At 35.1% G+C, this 21,678-nt stretch overlaps 1 protein-coding gene across 1 annotated transcript in view; it reads left to right on the top strand.

Moving 5' to 3' along the window:
- LOC102802448 (low-density lipoprotein receptor-related protein 2-like) overlaps positions 1 to 21,678 on the top strand; it is a 196,092-nt gene that overhangs the window by 56,754 nt on the left and 117,660 nt on the right. Inside the window, exons 22-32 of the mRNA XM_085495716.1 lie at positions 457 to 604; positions 2,333 to 2,446; positions 3,796 to 3,912; positions 4,284 to 4,403; positions 5,242 to 5,364; positions 8,211 to 8,342; positions 13,183 to 13,299; positions 15,385 to 15,513; positions 16,768 to 16,890; positions 17,742 to 17,867; positions 19,262 to 19,467. Coding sequence (XP_085351842.1) covers positions 457 to 604; positions 2,333 to 2,446; positions 3,796 to 3,912; positions 4,284 to 4,403; positions 5,242 to 5,364; positions 8,211 to 8,342; positions 13,183 to 13,299; positions 15,385 to 15,513; positions 16,768 to 16,890; positions 17,742 to 17,867; positions 19,262 to 19,467 — 1,455 coding nt within the window. The remainder of the gene's footprint in view (positions 1 to 456; positions 605 to 2,332; positions 2,447 to 3,795; positions 3,913 to 4,283; positions 4,404 to 5,241; positions 5,365 to 8,210; positions 8,343 to 13,182; positions 13,300 to 15,384; positions 15,514 to 16,767; positions 16,891 to 17,741; positions 17,868 to 19,261; positions 19,468 to 21,678) is intronic.

Raw genomic sequence — 21,678 nt, 5'->3', positions numbered from 1 at the left:
TCTTACTTGTGCTGGAATAAATTAGACTAAAAACTACAGATTAAATGTATTTTCTGTAAGTGTAATAAACTTCAATAATGTGGACCATATTGTTTTCACGGTGTGCATTTCAAATAGCAAACATTTATTAGTTGCTGGGCTTCTTGTTTGGAAGACTAATTAATCAATGAATCAATCAATGGAATTTATATAGCGCCAGTATCCAATACAATGTATTGTTCAGAGGCGCTGTACAATTTATATATATATAATAGTTGTTGTCAAAGACCCTGGTAAATATGAGAGTTTTAAGATTCTTAATTTTTTAATATGTTTTCAATTCTCTCAGCACACAGGAGTTCTTTATAAGCTTTCTTTGATTATTGATTGCTGCATATCTGTTATTTATTTGTTCACTGTTATCTCATTGTCAGTTGGTTATTAATCTCGTATTACTTTATTTCTCAATATTCACAGTCATGTATTGCAGACCCTGACGAGTCGCCAATAGATCTTTGTCCGGAATACTCATTCACTTGTAACAATAGTCGGTGTGTATATAAATTTTGGCGGTGTGATGGGGAGGATGATTGCCATGACAACAGTGATGAAGAAAACTGTGAAGGTGATAAGTGTAACCTTGAATTTGTAGCTGTATGTCCTACACAAAAATATCACTCGGAGCAAAGGTCACATGATTTTTTGTTTCCAAATACTGTATTCTGTCGTAAACTGGCCTATCCAAAAAATCGCCCTGGGTGATTTCACAGCTGGTGGGCCCTTATTTGAGGTTAAAAATTTCAAAAAATTATCATAAAATATTTTTTTGGGACTTCTATCTTCATTGAAAAATCCACCTACGCAGTTGGACTGGCCAGGACGAAAGAAACTTATCAAAAATTTGATACATTTTTTTCTTGCTGAATTAAAAAGTGCCATCTTTCTCCAAATTAAATCACATTAACAACCTGGTACGCCAAATACAATAATTTTTTGAAATTTTATTATACAAATAAAACCGAATACAAATGATCACGATAGCAAAATCCAGTCATGCTACGTTTCACAATTGTTGATTATAGTAATAACATACAAATAATATATTCGTTGAATTGTTATGAAATTCAAAAAAAAATTCAACTTAGTTTTCATCGTAAGCAAATGATTCTGGTCTCATATTAAATGCTGGAGATTACATGCCATGTTTTGACCTGGGATGGTAGGTCAAATCACTAATTAATCAATCAAAATGATGGATGATGCCAATGTGTTCAAATTACCATAGCTCATTAAATATGTTAGTATAATTGAACCAACACGAAGGGGATTTAATGTTGTAGTACGATTTTTTTGGCTTGGATTTTGATGGGAAAACTGCATAATTTATTTTTTTAATTCAAAAAATTAGTTTTTTTCAAAAGATAAACTGAGCATTTGAAGAATAATTTAACATTGTTTACAGTGATAACAGCTCATTGTTCACACTAGTCACAATAAACATCATACTCTTGAATAGGCATCAATGACTACTGTAAAACTTAAATTAGACTATTTTTGGTGTCAGAAATTATTGAAATGTCCGAGCAATGACGCCAAAATATTAAAAAAATACACCTTAAAAAAAAAAAGGCTGAAAAAAACGAAAAATAAATTGCCTCATTTTATTTTTTAAGAACCCAAACTGCAGTTTAATGGCCCAGGGCGAATTTACAACAGAATCCAGTAGTATGGTATTTTTTTTTTTTTTTTTTTTTGATTTTAAGCAGTAAACATGGAAACAGTAATGTGAAAACATACACTATACTCAGCTAAGGATGCTATTTCAGCAGATTGAGATGAACATGAACATGAAAATATTTTTTCTTACTGTAGCTATTCAAATTAGTAATTCTAGAAATGCATGTTTATTTTGCAATTTTGTCATCATGTCGCAATATAGGTGGTTTACCGTTCGCTTCAAAATCTTGTGAAAAGTGTGGACCAAATATCTGTCGCAAAAATAGTTTGATTTTGAACTTTGAAATGCAGTGTTTTGCAAAAGCTCAAATGGCATTATTTTGTCAAAATTAACCATCATCTACATTTGTATAGCTTGTTATTGACGGTGGAAATACCTCAAAAATATCTTTGCGTTTATGTATCTTCAAATTTGATATCTTCGCGTTTATTTATGTAACTTAAAATTAGATATTTTTATCTTGAGTCACACCTGTCTGTTTACATTCTTTATGTACAAACAAGAATTCAATTGATACTATCAACCATTATAACTAACATCCAACATCAACAAATTAGTTTCAACGCCGTTTTTTTTACAGTCCCACTGATTGACACTTGTTGTTTTCTTCTGTAGATCATACGTGTTCACCCATGGCATTCACCTGTGCTAACAATCTGTGTATAATGGCAAACTGGCAATGTGATGGGGACAACGACTGTGGAGATAATTCTGATGAAGAAGACTGCAGTAAGTGAATACCTGTTGTTAGCCCAGCTATAGACAAAATCTTTGTTCAGCATCTGTTGTGTAAACTTTTCAAAAAGCTCAGCTAAAATATCCCTTGTGCCTTTAGAAATAATTTGCCACTATTCAGTGACGTATTGGAAATTTGCATAATTGAATACATTACACGTGAACACTTCATTGGTGCAAATTGGTGTTTGTTTTTATTCTCGATCAGACCATAAGAAAGGCTGTAATCTCTCTTCAGTGCTTTCATACATGTAGTAGCTGTAAAAACTGTCCAACAAGTGTATTTGAATATCAGAGAGTATTAAAACATGTAGTACCTACAGAAGACTAGACAGAATACTGTCGTCTTAATGGTAGATGTTCATAACCACTTTTCAAACCAATTTTCTCTTGTGTAAATTTATTTAGTGAAATATTTCAAAAGTTTTAAAACAACACGATAAAGTTTTAAATGTCACTATTCCTGCCCATGATTTTCCCCATTACACCCCAAAACTCAGTCTGAGAGATTGAAACAGCAGATAGCAGGTGGTGCGGAGGATAGTGGATCCGAGGCAACATTGGATGTTAATATGCAAAAAAAAATGTTACGCAAACCCAACACTGTACAAACTCATCTTTATACTGCTCTGGTTTTCATAATAATGAGGTTATACACAAAATACCAGAATTTACATTCTCGTGCATCATAAGCTAGGTATTGTCAGTGATGCTTCGCATCGAAAACAATACCTGGAGAAAAAACATAAATCACTGTGACAATATTTTGTGAATAATCTCGTATATAGTGAATATTTTTGATGATTCTGGACACTGTTAATATAGATTTGTATGTTCATGAATCTTGCCTCTCTATGCCCTCTGCATCGCCAGCGGAACAGGAGTCAACATTAACAGCAAAATGGTGAGGATATGTCATGACACCAAAGGACATATACTCGCGTATCTAGTGTCTCGTAGTATACTTTAGTATAGTATGCCCTCTAACATTGTATTATGGAGAATGTATATCTGATCAAAGCATGTAGAGATAAGCCTATTTTGTATAGTGTATGTTGACACTTGATGTTTTTTTTTGTTTGTTTTTTTCAATATTTTTTTATTTGCGAATATACGAAATACATATAGGGAAAACAAAGAAGCTGGAACAAATGAAAACATTAGAAAAACAGTACAAAAAACAATAAAGATATGACAGAAAAACAAAAAAGTGTCAGTGTTACGTTAAGTTAAACTAAACTTAATTTCACAAAATATTAAAAATCAACAATATTGACACTTGATGTTTGTTTGTTTGTTTGTTTGTTTGTTTGTTTGTTTGTTTGTTTGTTTGTTTGTTGCAGTACCACCTTCCTGTAGCAGTTCTGATTTTACTTGTGATAATGGTAATTGCATTTCTACACAATGGAAGTGTGACACAGACAATGACTGCGGGGATGGGTCGGATGAAAAAGATTGTGGTAAGCTTATTGATTATCTTGACCTTTGACCTATCTTGTTTCCAAACTTTTTGACTTAATAGTATAATAATCACTACTGATAATACACATGCATCATTTTTCATTGTTGAATGTTTATGCTGAAACTTTGATTCAAGGTACATTATCTTTATACTTCATGATTTGATTCAAAATGGCCGACAGACGGCAATGTCCTATTTTCTTAATGGTCCTTCACTGATTTTTGTTTAAATTTATTATGCATGCCAATTTGTTTTTCTTTTGATGAAATCTTCTTGACAATTAACCACATTTTATGTTGTCAAATATAAAGTATATTTGACAACGTTTTGTAAAAATGAATGCTAGATAATTTTTTTTTCAATTTCCAGAATCACACGTTTGTGCACCTGGGTATTTTTCTTGCACAAGTGTTATGAGGTGTATCTCACTTGTTTGGGTGTGCGATGGAATCAGTAACTGTGCTGATGGAAGTGATGAAGTCAACTGTCGTAAGTTGCATGCAGTTGTTTTTGCTGTATATGAATTTTCAGTGTAATTTCAGTAAAGAATGTCTACCAAATGACTCATGATATTGGATTACTAATAAATCAGATATCATTTTTAGCTCCTCTGTCGAGCTGAGCTTATCATATGAGTGATTCTCCCTCGGCGTCCGTCCGTCGACCGTGTCAACTTTTTACTTTTTCGACTTCTTCTTGAAAACTACAAGCCTGAATGCTTTGATACTTGGTGTATATGTACCTTGGGCAGACCTCTCGTAGATTTGTTCATTTCGTGATGATATCTTTAATTCTCTAATTTTGGTGAATATTTTTGGTAAAAAGTGATATTTTTTAATTCTTGTTAAAAACCGCAAGTCTGATTGCTTTGCTATTATATATATAGGTACTACAGATAGGCCTCTCTCAGATTTTTTCATTTCGTGATGATATCTTTAGTTCTCTAATTTTGGTGAATATTTTTGTCATTTTTGGGAAAAAGTGATATTCGCGACTTCTTGTTGAAAACCGCAAGTCTGATTGCTTTGCTATTATATATATAGGTACTACCGGTACAGATAGACGTCTCTCAGATTTGTTCATTTTGTGATGATATCTTTAGTTCTCTAATTTTGGTGAATATTTTTGTCATTTTTGGTAAATAGTGATATTTTTTAATTCTTGTTAAAAACAGCAAGTCCGATTGCTTTGATACTATACATATTGTTCATTTTCTAACAATATCTTCAGTTCTTTAACTGAAATGTGCATTGCTAACAGAGGAACTATCTCAGCCATCAGGCTGCTTGTATTCTTTAACATTGACAAATTTTGATTTTTATTGTAGCTGTTCACGATTGCAACACGAGCAGTGAGTTCCAGTGTACGAGTTCAAAGCAATGCATCAGCCTGAATCTGCGATGTGACGGTGCATGGGACTGCGAGGATCATTCAGATGAGGAAGACTGTCGTAAGTAGCTCTAGTTTCAATTTTATTGGTTGTTACCTTGCCTGTACCATCAAAGATGGAAGGGAAAGGTATATTAAGGGAAAAATTTTGTCCGGCGTTGTCGTTGTTGTCGTCGTCGTCGTTAATAATTGTTATTGTGTGCATAATAACTTTACTAATTCTATTCCAAACTTTATCAAACTTGGTCACCTTATTCATCAGTATAAAGTCTTCCCTGAGTTTGAACAACAGATGTCCTGTATGAAAATATCATGCAAAAATCGAGAAAATCTGATAAAATATTTTGACTGTTTCTACTTGACTGATCACTGGTGATACACATCAAAGGTCACTGATCTCAGTGGAAATATGCATTGTTGTTTGTGTTTAATGAAGCAAATGATTTATCTTGTAATAATATCCTTGGTAATGTATCTCAGAAACTCATACTGGGTTTCAAAACCAACTCATGGTGAGATTGCACAGTCTGATACACATTTGCAAACCTACCAATAAAATCTTTACAGAAAACAAGATGTCAGAAAATCAATATAAGCACTCCTATGAACTGGGTGCCTAACTTTGATCAAGATCTGAAGCTAATAGAAAATCTGTTTAGTTCAAAGTTATCAAATCAAAAACAATACATAAAAAATACATTAAAAGCAAAACATTTCATTTTAAAAAGAAAATTATTCTAAAATATATGTGTTCTGTATTTGACAAACAGTTCATTCGACAAATGAAAACTCACAGGAATATGTTTCAGCTATTAGAACAGAATGATAGAGTTTTTATAATACTAGTTTAAAAACGCACTTCAAAGATTGCAGTGTTTGAAGATGTAGATTCTCAGGAGGCAACAGTACTGTTGACTTCTCCCTCCACTGGACACCAACTAACTATTTAAGTTGATTTACATACAAAGCAGAGCTTGCAACATGATAGCTATTCATAAAGGGTGTTTTTTTTTTACTTTTCATATAATACAGTAGTCACACAATGAGGCAGTTCATATTTGTCTCAGTGAATCATTAATTTTTGACAGACACCTGTACAAAATACTTGGACTAAAGCCAGCTAAAATTTTCTGTTATCTTGCATGTTTTATGAATCTATTCACATCTAAATGCAGCACTTTTTTTTTTCAATGAGACATTTGTTTTTATACTAAAATATCTGAATTACTTTGAAGAAAGCTGGAAATTATGTCCCTTAAAATAATTAAACAAATAAGGCACCAATGTTTTTGTAAGATATTTACATCTTTTAAGGACATTCGGTAGACTGATTCCCCACTGTTGGTTCAACCCCAAAACTTGTTTGTATTCAAAATTAATTATGACAATGCATATTTATATTGAATCAAACTATGATAAAGGGAATTATATTATATAACAAAGGGCAAGGTCACCAGAGTTCAACTATGTTTTATAATGTTGTCCTCTGGGATCCTGTCGATGAGAGTGAAAATAATCCGCTATTATTTCCCTAATTATTACTGTGATATTCATTTGTATTATTGATTCAATATTATTCAATTGTCTTTCAGTTCTTTCTTGACTTTCGTATATTGGTATTGTGTTTATTCAATTTATTTGTCTTTATTACATGTTTAACTCGACGAGAACTAGCACAAATAACGATAGCAGACGCCATTTCAATGCTATTCTCTTGTTAACCAATCATAGCTCATAGGACTATGCACCAAGCCCGCTAAAATTTGTTACAGTGGCTGATCCTAGGAGGGCTTATAATAGGCCTGAATACTTGTTTTAGCACATGAGTACATGTAGCATATACATAAGAGGCAATCTAATACCGGATTCTGTTTGGCAGTTTGGGTTTTAAAAAAAATAAAATGGGACCAAGAATGTTATTTTAATCTTTCCTGGTGCCAAAAAAGTTCACCGTAGTCATTGACACCTATTCAAGATTATCATGATGTTTATTGCAACTAGCGGTGAATGGGTATGCTTTGTTTGGACAATGAGCTGTTATCTCTGTAAACAATGTTAAATTATTCTTCAAATGCTCAGTTTATCTTTTGAAAACAACTTTTTTTTTTTTATTTCAAATCATGTCGCTTTCCCATCAAAATCCAAGCCAAAAGATGCAACCGGAATCATTTGCTTATGATGAAATAAGTTGAAATTTATTTGCATTTCATAACAATTCAACAAATTTATTTTTTGCACGTTATTATAATCACTACTAGGTAATAATCAATTGTGAAACGCAGCATGACCGGATTGCGCTACCGCGATCATTTGCTACTAAGCAATGCAGTTGTGTTCGTTTTTATTTGAAACTTTTTTTAGAATATACTTTCGTAACTAATAAAATGAAAAATAATTTGGTGCACAAGCTTCGTTAATGTTTTTTTTGAGAAAGATGCGCTGGGTGACATTGTAATGAAATTTTAGGCGGTCTACTTTTCAATCCAGCAAGAAAAAAATGTATCAAATTTTAGATTAGCTTCTGCAATAGTTTCTTTCGTTTTGGGTGGTCCAACTGCTGGCGTTGAAAGTCGGCGTAGGTGATTTTTTCAATGAAAATACGAGTCCCCAAAAAATATCTGATGATCATTTTTTGAAAGGGCGATTTTTCGGATGGGTGAATTTACGACAGAATTCGGTAATATGCAATTTTACAGCCATGAAGTTGAACTGTCATCTGTCATAAAATTTATCCATTTGCCCAACATGTACTCACTGGCAGTCCTTCTTTTGAAAAATCTCACAACACTGCAAGCATGAAAGTGACACATACATATAGTATGTGTTATTTCATTGATTAGTTAGTCGTAATATTGGGTTACAACCCTGATACAATTTTCAATATATTATTGTCTTAAAATCGTGTAGCTACAAGACCACCAAATGGTTGCCATAGTGATGAATTTCAGTGTGTTGGTAGTGGTACCTGTATCCCGGGCAACTGGGAATGTGATGGGCATCTTGACTGTGATGATAACAGCGACGAACATGGCGAGTGCGGTAAGACTGTTCATTTTGTTTAAGTCAATTATGTGAAATATATTCAAATTATTGTCTTTTGCTGCCACATGGTATTATGCAAAGTAGCCTGATGTGTGGCGCAATTGTTGGCGTGTTGTGTTGCACCAGAAAGTTTGCGGTTTAAACTGCTGAGGTCGGCTGCCCACTCAGCAGTTAAAAAAGGAAGTGTAAATTAAAGCTTACCGGTACTTACTGATAGTTCTAAAAGCCCATATCTGTTGGTGTATGGCATTGTGGGTAATGAAAGGCACTGTCCAATGAGTATAAATAGTCTTGACCATCAACTTTCACAACAAAGTCTTGAGTCTGTGAAAATTGTGGAATTTTCTAGCCATGAAAATGTCACTCTGGTCATCTAAGACAAGCCATATAACTTAAATCATTCATAGTAGATCACATTGCAGATATGTGTTCTGTTGGGTATGAGGTCATGTACCTGTGTTCTATTGTGTGTTTGGCCATGCATATGTTTTCTGTTGTTTGCGAGGCCATGTATATGTGTTTTAATGTTATGCGAGGTCATGCACATGTGTTCTGTTGTTTCTGAGACCATGCATATGTGTTCTGTTGTTTCTGAGACCATGCATACATGTACGTGTTTTAATGTTATGCGAGGTCATGCATATGTGTTCTGTTGTTTCCGAGGCCATGCATATGTGTTCTGTTGTTTCCGAGGCCATGCATATGTGTTCTGTTGTTTCCGAGGCCATGCATATGTGTTCTGTTGTTTCCGAGGCCATGCATATGTGTTCTGTTGTTTCCGACCCCATGCATATGTGTTCTGTTGTTTCCGAGGCCATGCATATGTGTTCTGTTGTTTTCGAGGCCATGTATATGTGTTCTGTTGTTTTCGAGGCCATGTATATGTGTTTTAATGTTATGCGAGGCCATGCATTTGTGTTCTGTTGTTTTCGAGGCCATGCATTTGTGTTCTGTTGTTTTCGAGGCCATGCATATGTGTTCTGTTGTTTCCGAGGCCATGCATATGTGTTCTGTTGTTTCCAAGGCCATGCATATGTGTTCTGTTGTTTCCGAGGCCATGCATATGTGTTCTGTTGTTTCTGAGACCATGCACACATGTACGTGTTTTAATGTTATGCGAGGTCGTGCATATGTGTTCTGTTGTTTCCAAGGCCATGCATATGTGTTCTGTTGTTTCCGAGGCCATGTATATGTGTTTTAATGTTATGCGAGGTCATGCACATGTGTTCTGTTGTTTCTGAGACCATGCATATGTGTTCTGTTGTTTCTGAGACCATGCATACATGTACGTGTTTTAATGTTATGCGAGGTCATGCATATGTGTTCTGTTGTTTCCGAGGCCATGCATATGTGTTCTGTTGTTTCCGAGGCCATGCATATGTGTTCTGTTGTTTCCGAGGCCATGCATATGTGTTCTGTTGTTTCCGAGGCCATGCATATGTGTTCTGTTGTGTCCGAGGCCATGCATATGTGTTCTGTTGTTTCCGACCCCATGCATATGTGTTCTGTTGTTTCCGAGGCCATGCATATGTGTTCTGTTGTTTTCGAGGCCATGTATATGTGTTTTAATGTTATGCGAGGCCATGCATTTGTGTTCTGTTGTTTTCGAGGCCATGCATTTGTGTTCTGTTGTTTTCGAGGCCATGCATATGTGTTCTGTTGTTTCAGAGGCCATGCATATGTGTTCTGTTGTTTCCAAGGCCATGCATATGTGTTCTGTTGTTTCCGAGGCCATGCATATGTGTTCTGTTGTTTCTGAGACCATGCACACATGTACGTGTTTTAATGTTATGCGAGGTCGTGCATATGTGTTCTGTTGTTTCCAAGGCCATGCATATGTGTTCTGTTGTTTCCGAGGCCATGCATATGTGTTCTGTTGTTTCCGAGGCCATGCATATATGTTCTGTTGTTTCCGAGGCCATGCATATATGTTCTGTCGTTTCCGAGGCCATGCATATGTGTTCTGTTGTTTTCGAGGCCATGTATATGTGTTTTAATGTTATGCGAGGTCATGCACATGTGTTCTGTTGTTTCCGAGGCCATGCATATGTGTTCTGTTGTTTTCGAGGCCATGCATATGTGTTCTGTTGTTTCCGAGGCCATGCATATGTGTTCTGTTGTTTCCAAGGCCATGCATATGTGTTCTGTTGTTTCCGAGGCCATGCATATGTGTTCTGTTGTTTCCGAGGCCATGCATATGTGTTCTGTTGTTTCCGAGGCCATGCATATGTGTTCTGTTGTTTCTGAGGCCATGCATATGTGTTCTGTTGTTTCCGAGGCCATGCATATGTGTTCTGTTGTTTTCGAGGCCATGCATATGTGTTCTGTTGTTTTCGAGGCCATGCATATGTGTTCTGTTGTTTCCGAGGCCATGCATATGTGTTCTGTTGTTTCCAAGGCCATGCATATGTGTTCTGTTGTTTCCGAGGCCATGCATATGTGTTCTGTTGTTTCCGAGGCCATGCATATGTGTTCTGTTGTTTCCGAGGCCATGCATATGTGTTCTGTTGTTTCCGAGGCCATGCATATGTGTTCTGTTGTTTCCGAGGCCATGCATATGTGTTCTGTTGTTTCTGAGACCATGCACACATGTACGTGTTTTAATGTTATGCGAGGTCGTGCATATGTGTTCTGTTGTTTCCAAGGCCATGCATATGTGTTCTGTTGTTTCCGAGGCCATGCATATGTGTTCTGTTGTTTCCGAGGCCATGCATATATGTTCTGTTGTTTCCGAGGCCATGCATATATGTTCTGTCGTTTCCGAGGCCATGCATATGTGTTCTGTTGTTTTCGAGGCCATGTATATGTGTTTTAATGTTATGCGAGGTCATGCACATGTGTTCTGTTGTTTCCGAGGCCATGCATATGTGTTCTGTTGTTTTCGAGGCCATGCATATGTGTTCTGTTGTTTCCGAGGCCATGCATATGTGTTCTGTTGTTTCCAAGGCCATGCATATGTGTTCTGTTGTTTCCGAGGCCATGCATATGTGTTCTGTTGTTTCCGAGGCCATGCATATGTGTTCTGTTGTTTCCGAGGCCATGCATATGTGTTCTGTTGTTTCTGAGGCCATGCATATGTGTTCTGTTGTTTCCGAGGCCATGCATATGTGTTCTGTTGTTTTCGAGGCCATGCATATGTGTTCTGTTGTTTTCGAGGCCAAGCATATGTGTTCTGTTGTTTCCGAGGCCATGCATATGTGTTCTGTTGTTTCCAAGGCCATGCATATGTGTTCTGTTGTTTCCGAGGCCATGCATATGTGTTCTGTTGTTTCCGAGGCCATGCATATGTGTTCTGTTGTTTCCGAGGCCATGCATATGTGTTCTGTTGTTTCCGAGGCCATGCATATGTGTTCTGTTGTTTCCGAGGCCATGCATATGTGTTCTGTTGTTTTCGAGGCCATGCATATGTGTTCTGTTGTTTCCGAGGCCATGCATATGTGTTCTGTTGTTTCTGAGGCCATGCATATGTGTTCTGTTGTTTCCGAGGCCATGCATATGTGTTCTGTTGTTTCCGAGGCCATGCATATGTGTTCTGTTGTTTCCGAGGTCATGCATATGTGTTCTGTTGTTTCTGAGGCCATGCATATGTGTTCTGTTGTTTCCGAGGTCATGCATATGTGATCTGTTGTTTCCGAGGACATGCATATGTGTTCTGTTGTTTCTGAGGCCATGCATATGTATTCTGTTGTTTCTGAGGCCATGCATATGTGTTCTGTTGTTTCTGAGGCCATGCATATGTGTTCTGTTGTTTCTGAGACCATGCATATGTGTTCTGTTGTTCCCAAGGCCATGCATATGTGTTCTGTTTCCAAGGCCATGCATATGTGTTCTGTTGTTTGCGAGGCCATGCATATGTGTTTTAATGTTATGCGAGCCCATGCATATGTGTTCTGTTGTTTGCGAGGCCATGCATATGTGTTCTGTTGTTTCCGAGGCCATGCATATGTGTTCTGTTGTTTCTGAGGCCATGCATATGTGTTCTGTTGTTTCTGAGGCCATGCATATGTGTTCTGTTGTTTCCGAGGCCATGCATATGTGTTCTGTTGTTTCCGAGGCCATGCATATGTGTTCTGTTGTTTCCGAGGTCATGCATATGTGTTCTGTTGTTTCTGAGGCCATGCATATGTGTTCTGTTGTTTCCGAGGTCATGCATATGTGTTCTGTTGTTTCCGAGGACATGCATATGTGTTCTGTTGTTTCTGAGGCCATGCATATGTATTCTGTTGTTTCTGAGGCCATGCATATGTGTTCTGTTGTTTCTGAGGCCATGCATATGTGTTCTGTTGTTTCTGAGACCATGCATATGTGTTCTGTTGTTCCCAAGGCCATGCATATGTGTTCTGTTCCCGAGGCCATGCATATGTGTTCTGTTGTTTCCAAGGCCATGCATATGTGTTCTGTTGTTTGCGAGGCCATGCATATGTGTTTTAATGTTATGCGAGCCCATGCATATGTGTTCTGTTGTTTGCGAGGCCATGCATATGTGTTCTGTTGTTTCTGAGACCATGCATATGTGTTCTGTTGTTTCCGAGGCCATGCATATGTGTTCTGTTCTCGAGGCCATGCATATGTGTTCTGTTCCCGAGGCCATGCATATGTGTTCTGTTGTTTCCAAGGCCATGCATATGTGTTCTGTTTCTGAGGCCATGCATATGTGTTCTGTTTTTGAGCGTTATATGCAATGTCCTGTACCTTGTTTATAAGCATATGGTTGTATGATTTCTATCACAAAGTTTCTGTCTTAATAAGTTCTTTTATTGTATTTTTTGCTTCAATACACTATATTTAATTTTACTTCTTTTCTGTGTTTATTTGTTCATTTGTAAATGTTTTACAGGGGCAGTAACTTGCAACCCTACCGATTTCAAATGTGACTCTCATGTATGCATCCCCAGTCATTGGGTGTGTGATCAGTACAATGATTGTGTTGATGGTTCTGATGAACTTGTGTGTCGTAAGTTCATTTAATGCTCAGGAATTCTTGTTTCTGCCTGCCAATCAGATCCATTGTTTCTGCCTGCCAATCAGATCCATTGTTTCTGCCTGCCAATCAGATCCATTTTTTCTGTCTGCCAATCAGATCCATTTTTTCTGCCTGCCAATCAGATCCTTTGTGTCTGCCTGCTAATCAGATCTATAGTTTCTGCCTGCCAATCGGATCCATTGTTTCTGCCTGCCAATCAGATCCATTGTTTCTGCCTGCCAATCAGATCCATTGTTTCTGCCAGCCAATCAGATGCATTGTGTCTGCCTGACAATCAGATCCATTGTTCTGCCTGCCAATCAGATCCATTGCATCTTACATCATCTTACATGCAAGTCTCTTCCTTTTGTTCATTGGCATGCATTTTCAGTTCATAATTCTTCAATTTATTTATATTTTTGTATGTGTAGGATTTCTAGTTTGTCGAGGCGTTTTTTTAGCTCGGCTGTCGACTTTGTCGAGCGGAGCTTATCATATGAGTGATTGTTCGTCGTTTTCTGTCGTCGTCCGTGTCAATGTTTTATTTTTTCGACTTCTTCTTGAAAACTACAAGCCTGAATGCTTTGATACTTGGTGTATATGTACCTTGTGTAGACCTCTTTTAGGTTTGTTCATTTCATGTTGATATCTTCAATTCTCTAATTTTGGTGAATATTTTTGTCATTTTTGGTAAAAAGTGATATTTTCGACTTCTTGTTAAAAACCGCAAGTCCAATTGCTTTGACATTACATATATAGGTACTACATGTGGACCTCTCTCAGATTTGTTCATTTTGTAATGATATCTTTAATTCTCTAATTTTGGCAAATATTTGTGTAATTTTTGGTAAAAAGTGATATTTTTGAATTCTTGTTGAAAACAGCAAGTCCCATTGCTTGATACTATACATATTGTTCATTTTCTAATGATATCTTCTGTTCTTTAATTGAAATGTGCATTGCTAACAGCAGAGCTATCTCAGCCGAGAGACTGCTTGTTCTTTAATATTTGAAGAAATTGATTGATTTCTATGGCTTAATACATCTATTTCTAATGATGTGGCACAGTGCTTTACATCTTAATTTAATTTTTCTCAATCTCATTTTTGAGGTCAGTCATCATTAGTTCAAAAATTTTGGTTTATATTTTGCTAACTTTTGTCAGTTATAACCTGTCTATTATTGACTGACATTTTTTTTCTCAAACATTGCAGCTTGGCTGTCAGTTTCGTCGCCCTACATCCTTGGTCATAACTTGAGACCTAATAGAAAATTGGGTGTTTACAATGGGTGTCGGATAACAAACAAACAAACAAAGTTTGAATTTTTGAATGCCACTATTTACCTGCAACATTTTCCAATTTTATCAATTAAATAAACTCAATTTTCGAGGGTTGAAAGTTTTGATAAATTACAACAATAGTTGACTTTTGAATTGAAATAGTTAGGTAAAAAGTTGCATTTTATAACAAACTAAAGTAAATGCAAGTATCTAGTTTACTAGCAATTCTTAAGGTGGAGCTACATCACAGACATGCACCGCTGTTCCATGTATTTCTATGGGCTTTGAACGAGCTGCTGTGGAAGAAGAGGCGGTGAAAACAGCATAAACTCAACTATGAGATGATTCTGAATGACCAAATTTATAAGCACGTGTAGGGGTAATCTAGTTACACTGTTCAGGAGAGTCTTAATAACTGGCCCAAAGTACAGTTTTCTATCATTGTTTTCCCTGGCAGTTGTTGCCAGGCAGTGTAAATACCCGGATCTCCGCTCCCAGGAATATAGGAAAAATATTAGTAATACTTCTTAGTGAACATGCTGCAAACAGGTTTGGAACAAATTGTTCATTATTTGTTGCTAGGACAATAACAAAATCTAACCACACTTTCTAACCAGTAGGATTACTGCTGTTTCTGACATCATCGTCATCACCTCAACAACCCACAATGCATTGCATGATAGATGAAGTTATGTTATGCATTGCATGATACATGAAGTTCTAACACCCAACTTATATGTACACGTGTATTATTATAATTTATTCTTCTAATAACAGTTATGTTCACTTCATAGCAACCCAACCATTCAGTTGTCCTGACAACCAGTGGTTGTGTCCTGGTACAACACAATGCATAGACAATAATGATGTCTGCAATGGCGTTGAGGAATGCCCACTTGGGCATGATGAAAGTCCAATTTGCAGTAAGTACAATATATATTTTAGACCCCATACTCCAGCATTCTATATTTGAGCACCGTCAGTGTATTATTTGATCACAAGCATGCAATTTTTATTCAAGCACCCACATTAAAATATAGTGGGACTTTCAATACCCAAATTGAGCAGTTCTAATTTCCAGTGCTTGGAGGCAATTTAATTAAGTTATGAAAAAGACACTGCTAGCCAGGGTATTATTCTGGAATGGTTTTGGACATTATATTTGACAATGTTAAAGAACAAAGGAAAAAAAAACTACATGTAATAATAAAACATTACCTGTAAAAAATCAAGAAAGTTGTCTGTCATGTCGCTGACCAATACACTGCTGTTGGTACTGCTCCTACATGTAGGAATTTACACATGAGATGAATGTAGATGATAGCTGTTTTTCTGGTCAGTTTATTTCAACACGTGCCATAAATGTATCATGGAAGTTTGAGCCAGAGATTATATGTCATATTTGTCATACTTTCATCATCTTGATTTTCTATCATTAGAATATTGAAAATGAGAAAAAACAATATTGAGGTCTCAGTTGCATTTTCAGATACAAAATATGGAAAATTATTTTTACACATAAATTCATATCTCAAAATCTCGCTCAATGACATAGAATGAAAAAGTCATCTATTATTATTGATATGAAATATAACAAATATAAAATTATTATTTAAAAAAAAAATTACATATAATTTAGCAAGTTTCCAAGGTGATTAGTTTTCCATCAACTTAATATACAATGGACGATATATCCCATAATGCATTGCATATACATGTAAGTCGTCTATTATTATTGATATAAAATATAACAAATTTAAAATTATTATTTTAAAAAAATTTACATATAATTTAGCAAGTTTCCAAGATGATGAGTTTTCCTTCAGTTTCATATACAATGGAGGTTATATCCCATAATGCATTGCATATACATGTACTAGTATGTGCAGTAACATGCTCAGTAGTGTAAAATTTAGTTATCTCCCACAATGCATTGCATATATGTGCAGTAACATGCCCGGTAGTGTAAAATTTAGTTATCTCCCACAATGCATTGCATATATGTGCAGTAACATGCTCAGTAGTGTAAAATTTGAATTCGGCTCAAACAGCCTTAAATCATTTTGTGAAGTGCATTTAGTTGATACAGAATTAATAAATTCATTCAAGTTTAACATAATTTGAAAACAAAACAAAACATAATTTAAGGAAAAAGTACTTTTTATATTTTTTCCTAGATGATGATAGTTGCATGATCAACAATGGAGGCTGCTCTCATCAGTGTTTGCAGACTCCGTTCGGTGCTGAATGTGTTTGTCTACTTGGACAACAACTTCTGAATGATTCAAAAGTATGCGCAGGTATGTATGAAATATTATGCATGCATAATAAGCTAATTTGCATGATTGTTCTGAGATCTATTCCAGTTTTTTTGCTGACACCAGTGTTTTTGTTGTGAGTTGCTTTTGTCCACTAGATACATTTAGAAGTAAAAATAACAACTATTATTATACATCTGTCACCGTAACGTCGTAAGTTACAGCGTGCACTAAATGGCTGCCACAAGGGTTTGACCGCACAAAGAAGTTTGCTAAATCTGTACTCCCTGTGCTGTCTTCCTGCATACTTTGCAGTATCCTCGTAATAACCTCACAGTAATTTTAGAAATCTTATTTGCTTTATTACTAAATTATTCTTATCATTATCTCATTTGTATATAATTGTAAAATAGGAATATATATTATTTACAATATTACTACTATAAAGAGTAGTGCATATTATTTGCATACTTAGAAATTTTGCATTTCTTTTTATAACTAATTATTCTAGCACCAAAAACAATAGAATTTTCTGTCGTTCTAAAACATTTAGGGGTAAATTGCGCCACCAACATTATTAGACTTTTCTTAAATTAAAACAGACGCTGAATTGCTGTAAGAAATAGAATTCTATCACTAAATATTTTTTCGTTGCAAATATTGATACATTTTTGATTATATTATTATTTGGCTATTAAGAGGATACCGAAAAGTATTCAATCAGACAGTACGGGAATACATTGACTATGAACCAATCAATGCTCTTGCTTTATTGTATATTTATTATCATCTATTTGCATAAAAATTATATAGTTATCAATTAATGAACATAATTAATAATTTTATTAATATTTTTTTTTTTTTACAATGCCCCCATTCAATTCTCTTTCTAGACATCAATGAGTGTGAACCACCAGGCGCTTGTAGTCAGACTTGTATTGACGAGAAATATTCCTTTAAATGTGAATGTGGAGATGGTTACATGTTAGAGCCGGATAGGCACACATGCAAATCTACAAGTAAGTCTGATCAGGAAGGTTCTTACAGCGGGTGGTGAAATATACTAACCAACAACACTGCTTTCTCTTTATATAATACATTCTCTATCAATCTCGCTTGCAACAATGTAGTATTCTTAGGAACATCTTTGCAAATCAAAAGTCTCATTGTATTTTATAAATGGGGTGCTTGTAGTTGGAATAAAATTTTATTTGGGATTAATCTTTTCATCATGAGTTCCCTCTTTTCATCACAAATTCACGAAATTGTCCCGTTTATAGTCTGTACTTTTCTTGAGAAATAGCAAAATATTTTTGAGTAAAAACTGGAAATTGACCGTTGGCTTTAAAATTAGAGTTCATTTCCAGAAATATTGAAGAATATAAGAAAAATGTGGGCGAGAAAGTCTGGTGGTGAAAAGGTTAAATTGTAACTCACTGATACAGAGTTCAAATGTAGAAAGCCTGTGTCGCATATTTATTGATTGGGACATGTATCATAAACCTCTTAAGTTTTCTCTCAGTATTATTTTTTTGGGAAAAAAAACTGTTAAAACAAAATTCCATCAGAAACCAATTTAATAAATAGAGATTTTCATAGAGATTTGACTTGTCTTGTGCAGAAAGAAGTTTGATGACCGTATATTTTTGTCTGGGCTTTGTTTTAATGGCAGCCAACAGCCTTAATAATGTAAATTTATTATACTGTAAAATATTTTAGCTGAAATAAAATTTTGCTGGAAAGATATTTTGGGTGTTTTGTATGAAATTTAATTTCACTGATTTGTTATGAATTGATTGTAAAATATAGGAAAAAAGGTATATTCCCTGGAATTTATTTTCACTGAATTCACCCCTTAAACAAAAGTAGCGAAAATAGTTTCCAAGCAAAAATATTTTACAGTACTTTGATTCAGATTGAGTTCACAATACTGGTGTACATCTCAAACATAGATATTAAGATTTATCAGTGGATATGCAACCTGTTTATTAGCTTTGCTGTTGATGAAAATCCCTTATACACTGTATTGATACTTGATATATATGTATCTTTAATGGACCTCTCTGAGATTTGTTTGTTTTGTGATGATATTTCAAATTCTCTATTTTCAGTGAATATTTTTGTAATTTTTAGTAACAAATTTTATTTTCGACTTCTGGAAAACTGCAAGTCCTATTGCTGTTATACTTGGTGTCTATATGTACATGTACCTTGAGTAGACTTCTCTTAGATTTATTCATTCCATGATGATTTCTTTAATTCTTTAATTGAAATGTGCATTCCTAACAGCGAAGCTACATGTATCTCAGCCGAGAGGCTGCTTGTTTTCATATTGATAACACTTTGCTTTGTTATTATAGTACTTGTGAAATTGAATGTGGTGATTTCTTTTATTCAAACATATCACTTTTAGATTCAGCTCCTGTTTATATGGTTGTTTCAAATGTTGACTCGATTATTCGACATGATATACAGACAGCAGAAAGTACAGTTATATGGGACAGTCTGTCAAATGTCTTGGCAGTGGATTTTGATGCATCAGAAGGGCGAATTTATTGGACTGAAGCTTCTGTTAACAGGATTTCTAGGTCATACTTGAATGGGACAAACAAACAAGTGGTAAGCATGAAAATACGTGTAGTCTGAAAATTATTCACAACAACCATTTTGTTACTCATAATAAAACTACAAGCCTGAATGCTTTGATACTTGGTGTATATGTACCTTGAGTAGACCTCTATTAGATTTGTTCATTTCATGATGATTTCTTCAATACTCATTTCAATATGTCATTTTTGGTAAAAAGTGATATTTTCGACTTCTTGTTAAAAAACAGCAAGTCTGATTGCTTCGATACTGTGTGCATATAGGTACCTCAGGTAAACCTCTATCAGATTTGTTCATTTCATGATGATATCTTCAATTCTTTAATTTTGATGAATATTTTTGTCATTTTTGATAAAAGGTGATATTTAATCCCCGTTTTGACGCAGTCTGAAAACTGGGACTTATGTTTTGACCTCCGTGCGTGTGTGTGTGTGTGTGTGTGTGTGTGTGTGTGTGTGCGTGCGTGTGTCCGGATCTGTATCTTAGAAATGCCTGGACCAATCACAATCAAACTTCACACATACAGCATACATGGTATTATACATATGCACGTCAATTTGTTTCACGATCTGATTCAACATGGCCGAATGGCGACCATTTTTGTGCTAAAAATCATCAAAATCAAGCATTTTTTGGCTGTTTACAGATGGATTTTGTTCAAAATTGGTATATACATTAGACATTATAGGACCTTAATGCACATCATTTTGTTTTTCAGATAAGATTAAAACTGGTCACCTGGCAGCCATTTTGTTTTAATGAATGTGGTTCTAGTGCCATGTCTCTTACTTCCTGTGACTGATTACGTTCAAATTTTGAATATTCATTATAGATCATGTCATAGATATACAGATATATTGGTTTGACTATCCTATTAAAAATGGCCAAATGGTGGCCATTTTTTGTGCTAAAAAATCATCAAATATCAAGCATTTATGGCTAGATTTTGTTCAAACTTGGTACATACATTAGACATTATGGGTTCCTGATGCACGTCATTTTATTTTTCAGATCGGATTTAAAATAGTCGACTGGTGGCCATTTTGTATTAATGAATGCAACGCTAGTGCCATATCTCTTATATGCTTTGACTGATTATGTTCAAATTTTATATATTCATTATACATGTATTCAAAATGGCTGATTTTGTTTTAATTAATGCTGTTCCAGAGCAATATCTCTCAATGCTCGTTTGATGATCAGATACAAATGTCAATCATTTTAATGTTAAACAATCATCATAATCATATCCCTGACATGTTTATGTCTATATTACTATAAACAAAACTATATATCTTAAATTTGATAACTAACGGGGACTGTGCCATGCATGGCTTGTTTCCGCTTGATTTGATATTGTACATATTGTTAATTATCTAATGATATCTTCAGTTCTTTAATTGAAATTTTTAATTTTAATTGATTTTCCTGATGTTTACCGGTAATTGACATTTCTGTAGGTAATGACATGCTTTTAAAATGGTGACCATGTTTAGTCCCTGTTTCAGGCGCAGCCTGGAAGGCTGACTATTAATTCTTATTTCAATTTTCCAATTGTGACATCTCTAACATTTTCTCAGAAATTCTCCTGCAGATATTGATGAAACTTGGCAGATTGATGAACAAGTCTCTGTCTAGTATGCACATATTTTTTTTTTCCAGATCTGAAAATCCTAAATGGGTCTTTTTCATGATTTTCATTCCAAACTACCTCCCAACACCACTGAGAGAACAACTGAGCATGCTCATAATAAATAATTAGCTTACATTGTAATGCTAGGGTTTTTTGGTGATGTTATGACCTGGTCATTACCTTGATCTGAATCAGTTATAGATGGGTCGTACAATTACCTATCTCAGTGCGAAATTGTAGAGGGGTGTCAGGGCTACATTTTGATGGGAGTTATAGTGGTGATAATGAAAGTTGTTATTAAAGGTACATCAAGGTATACTCAGATTTATGAATGCAGTTTCATGAGCATGTATGAGACATAGTTTGGTTGCACTTGTGTACTCTGAGATTTTGGAACTGGGTCAATGAAAGTTTTCAGTTATCAGATTAAGGGAAATCACTTTATGATGAGTTGTACCCACATAGAGTACATATTAATTTAATTGTTTGCAGTATTTTATAATTAAATAACTGGGAATGTGACATTCATGTCTTGTCATTGAATATTTCATGGTTTGAAATTACTTTGGTGGCATTGGTGGCGAAAGTGA

Source organism: Saccoglossus kowalevskii, chromosome 22 (assembly GCF_978046115.1).
Source record: "Saccoglossus kowalevskii chromosome 22, keSacKowa6.1, whole genome shotgun sequence".
Lineage (NCBI taxonomy): Eukaryota > Metazoa > Hemichordata > Enteropneusta > Harrimaniidae > Saccoglossus > Saccoglossus kowalevskii.
Note: the sequence above shows the minus strand (reverse complement) of the source record. Positions and strands in the feature narration are given on the sequence as shown.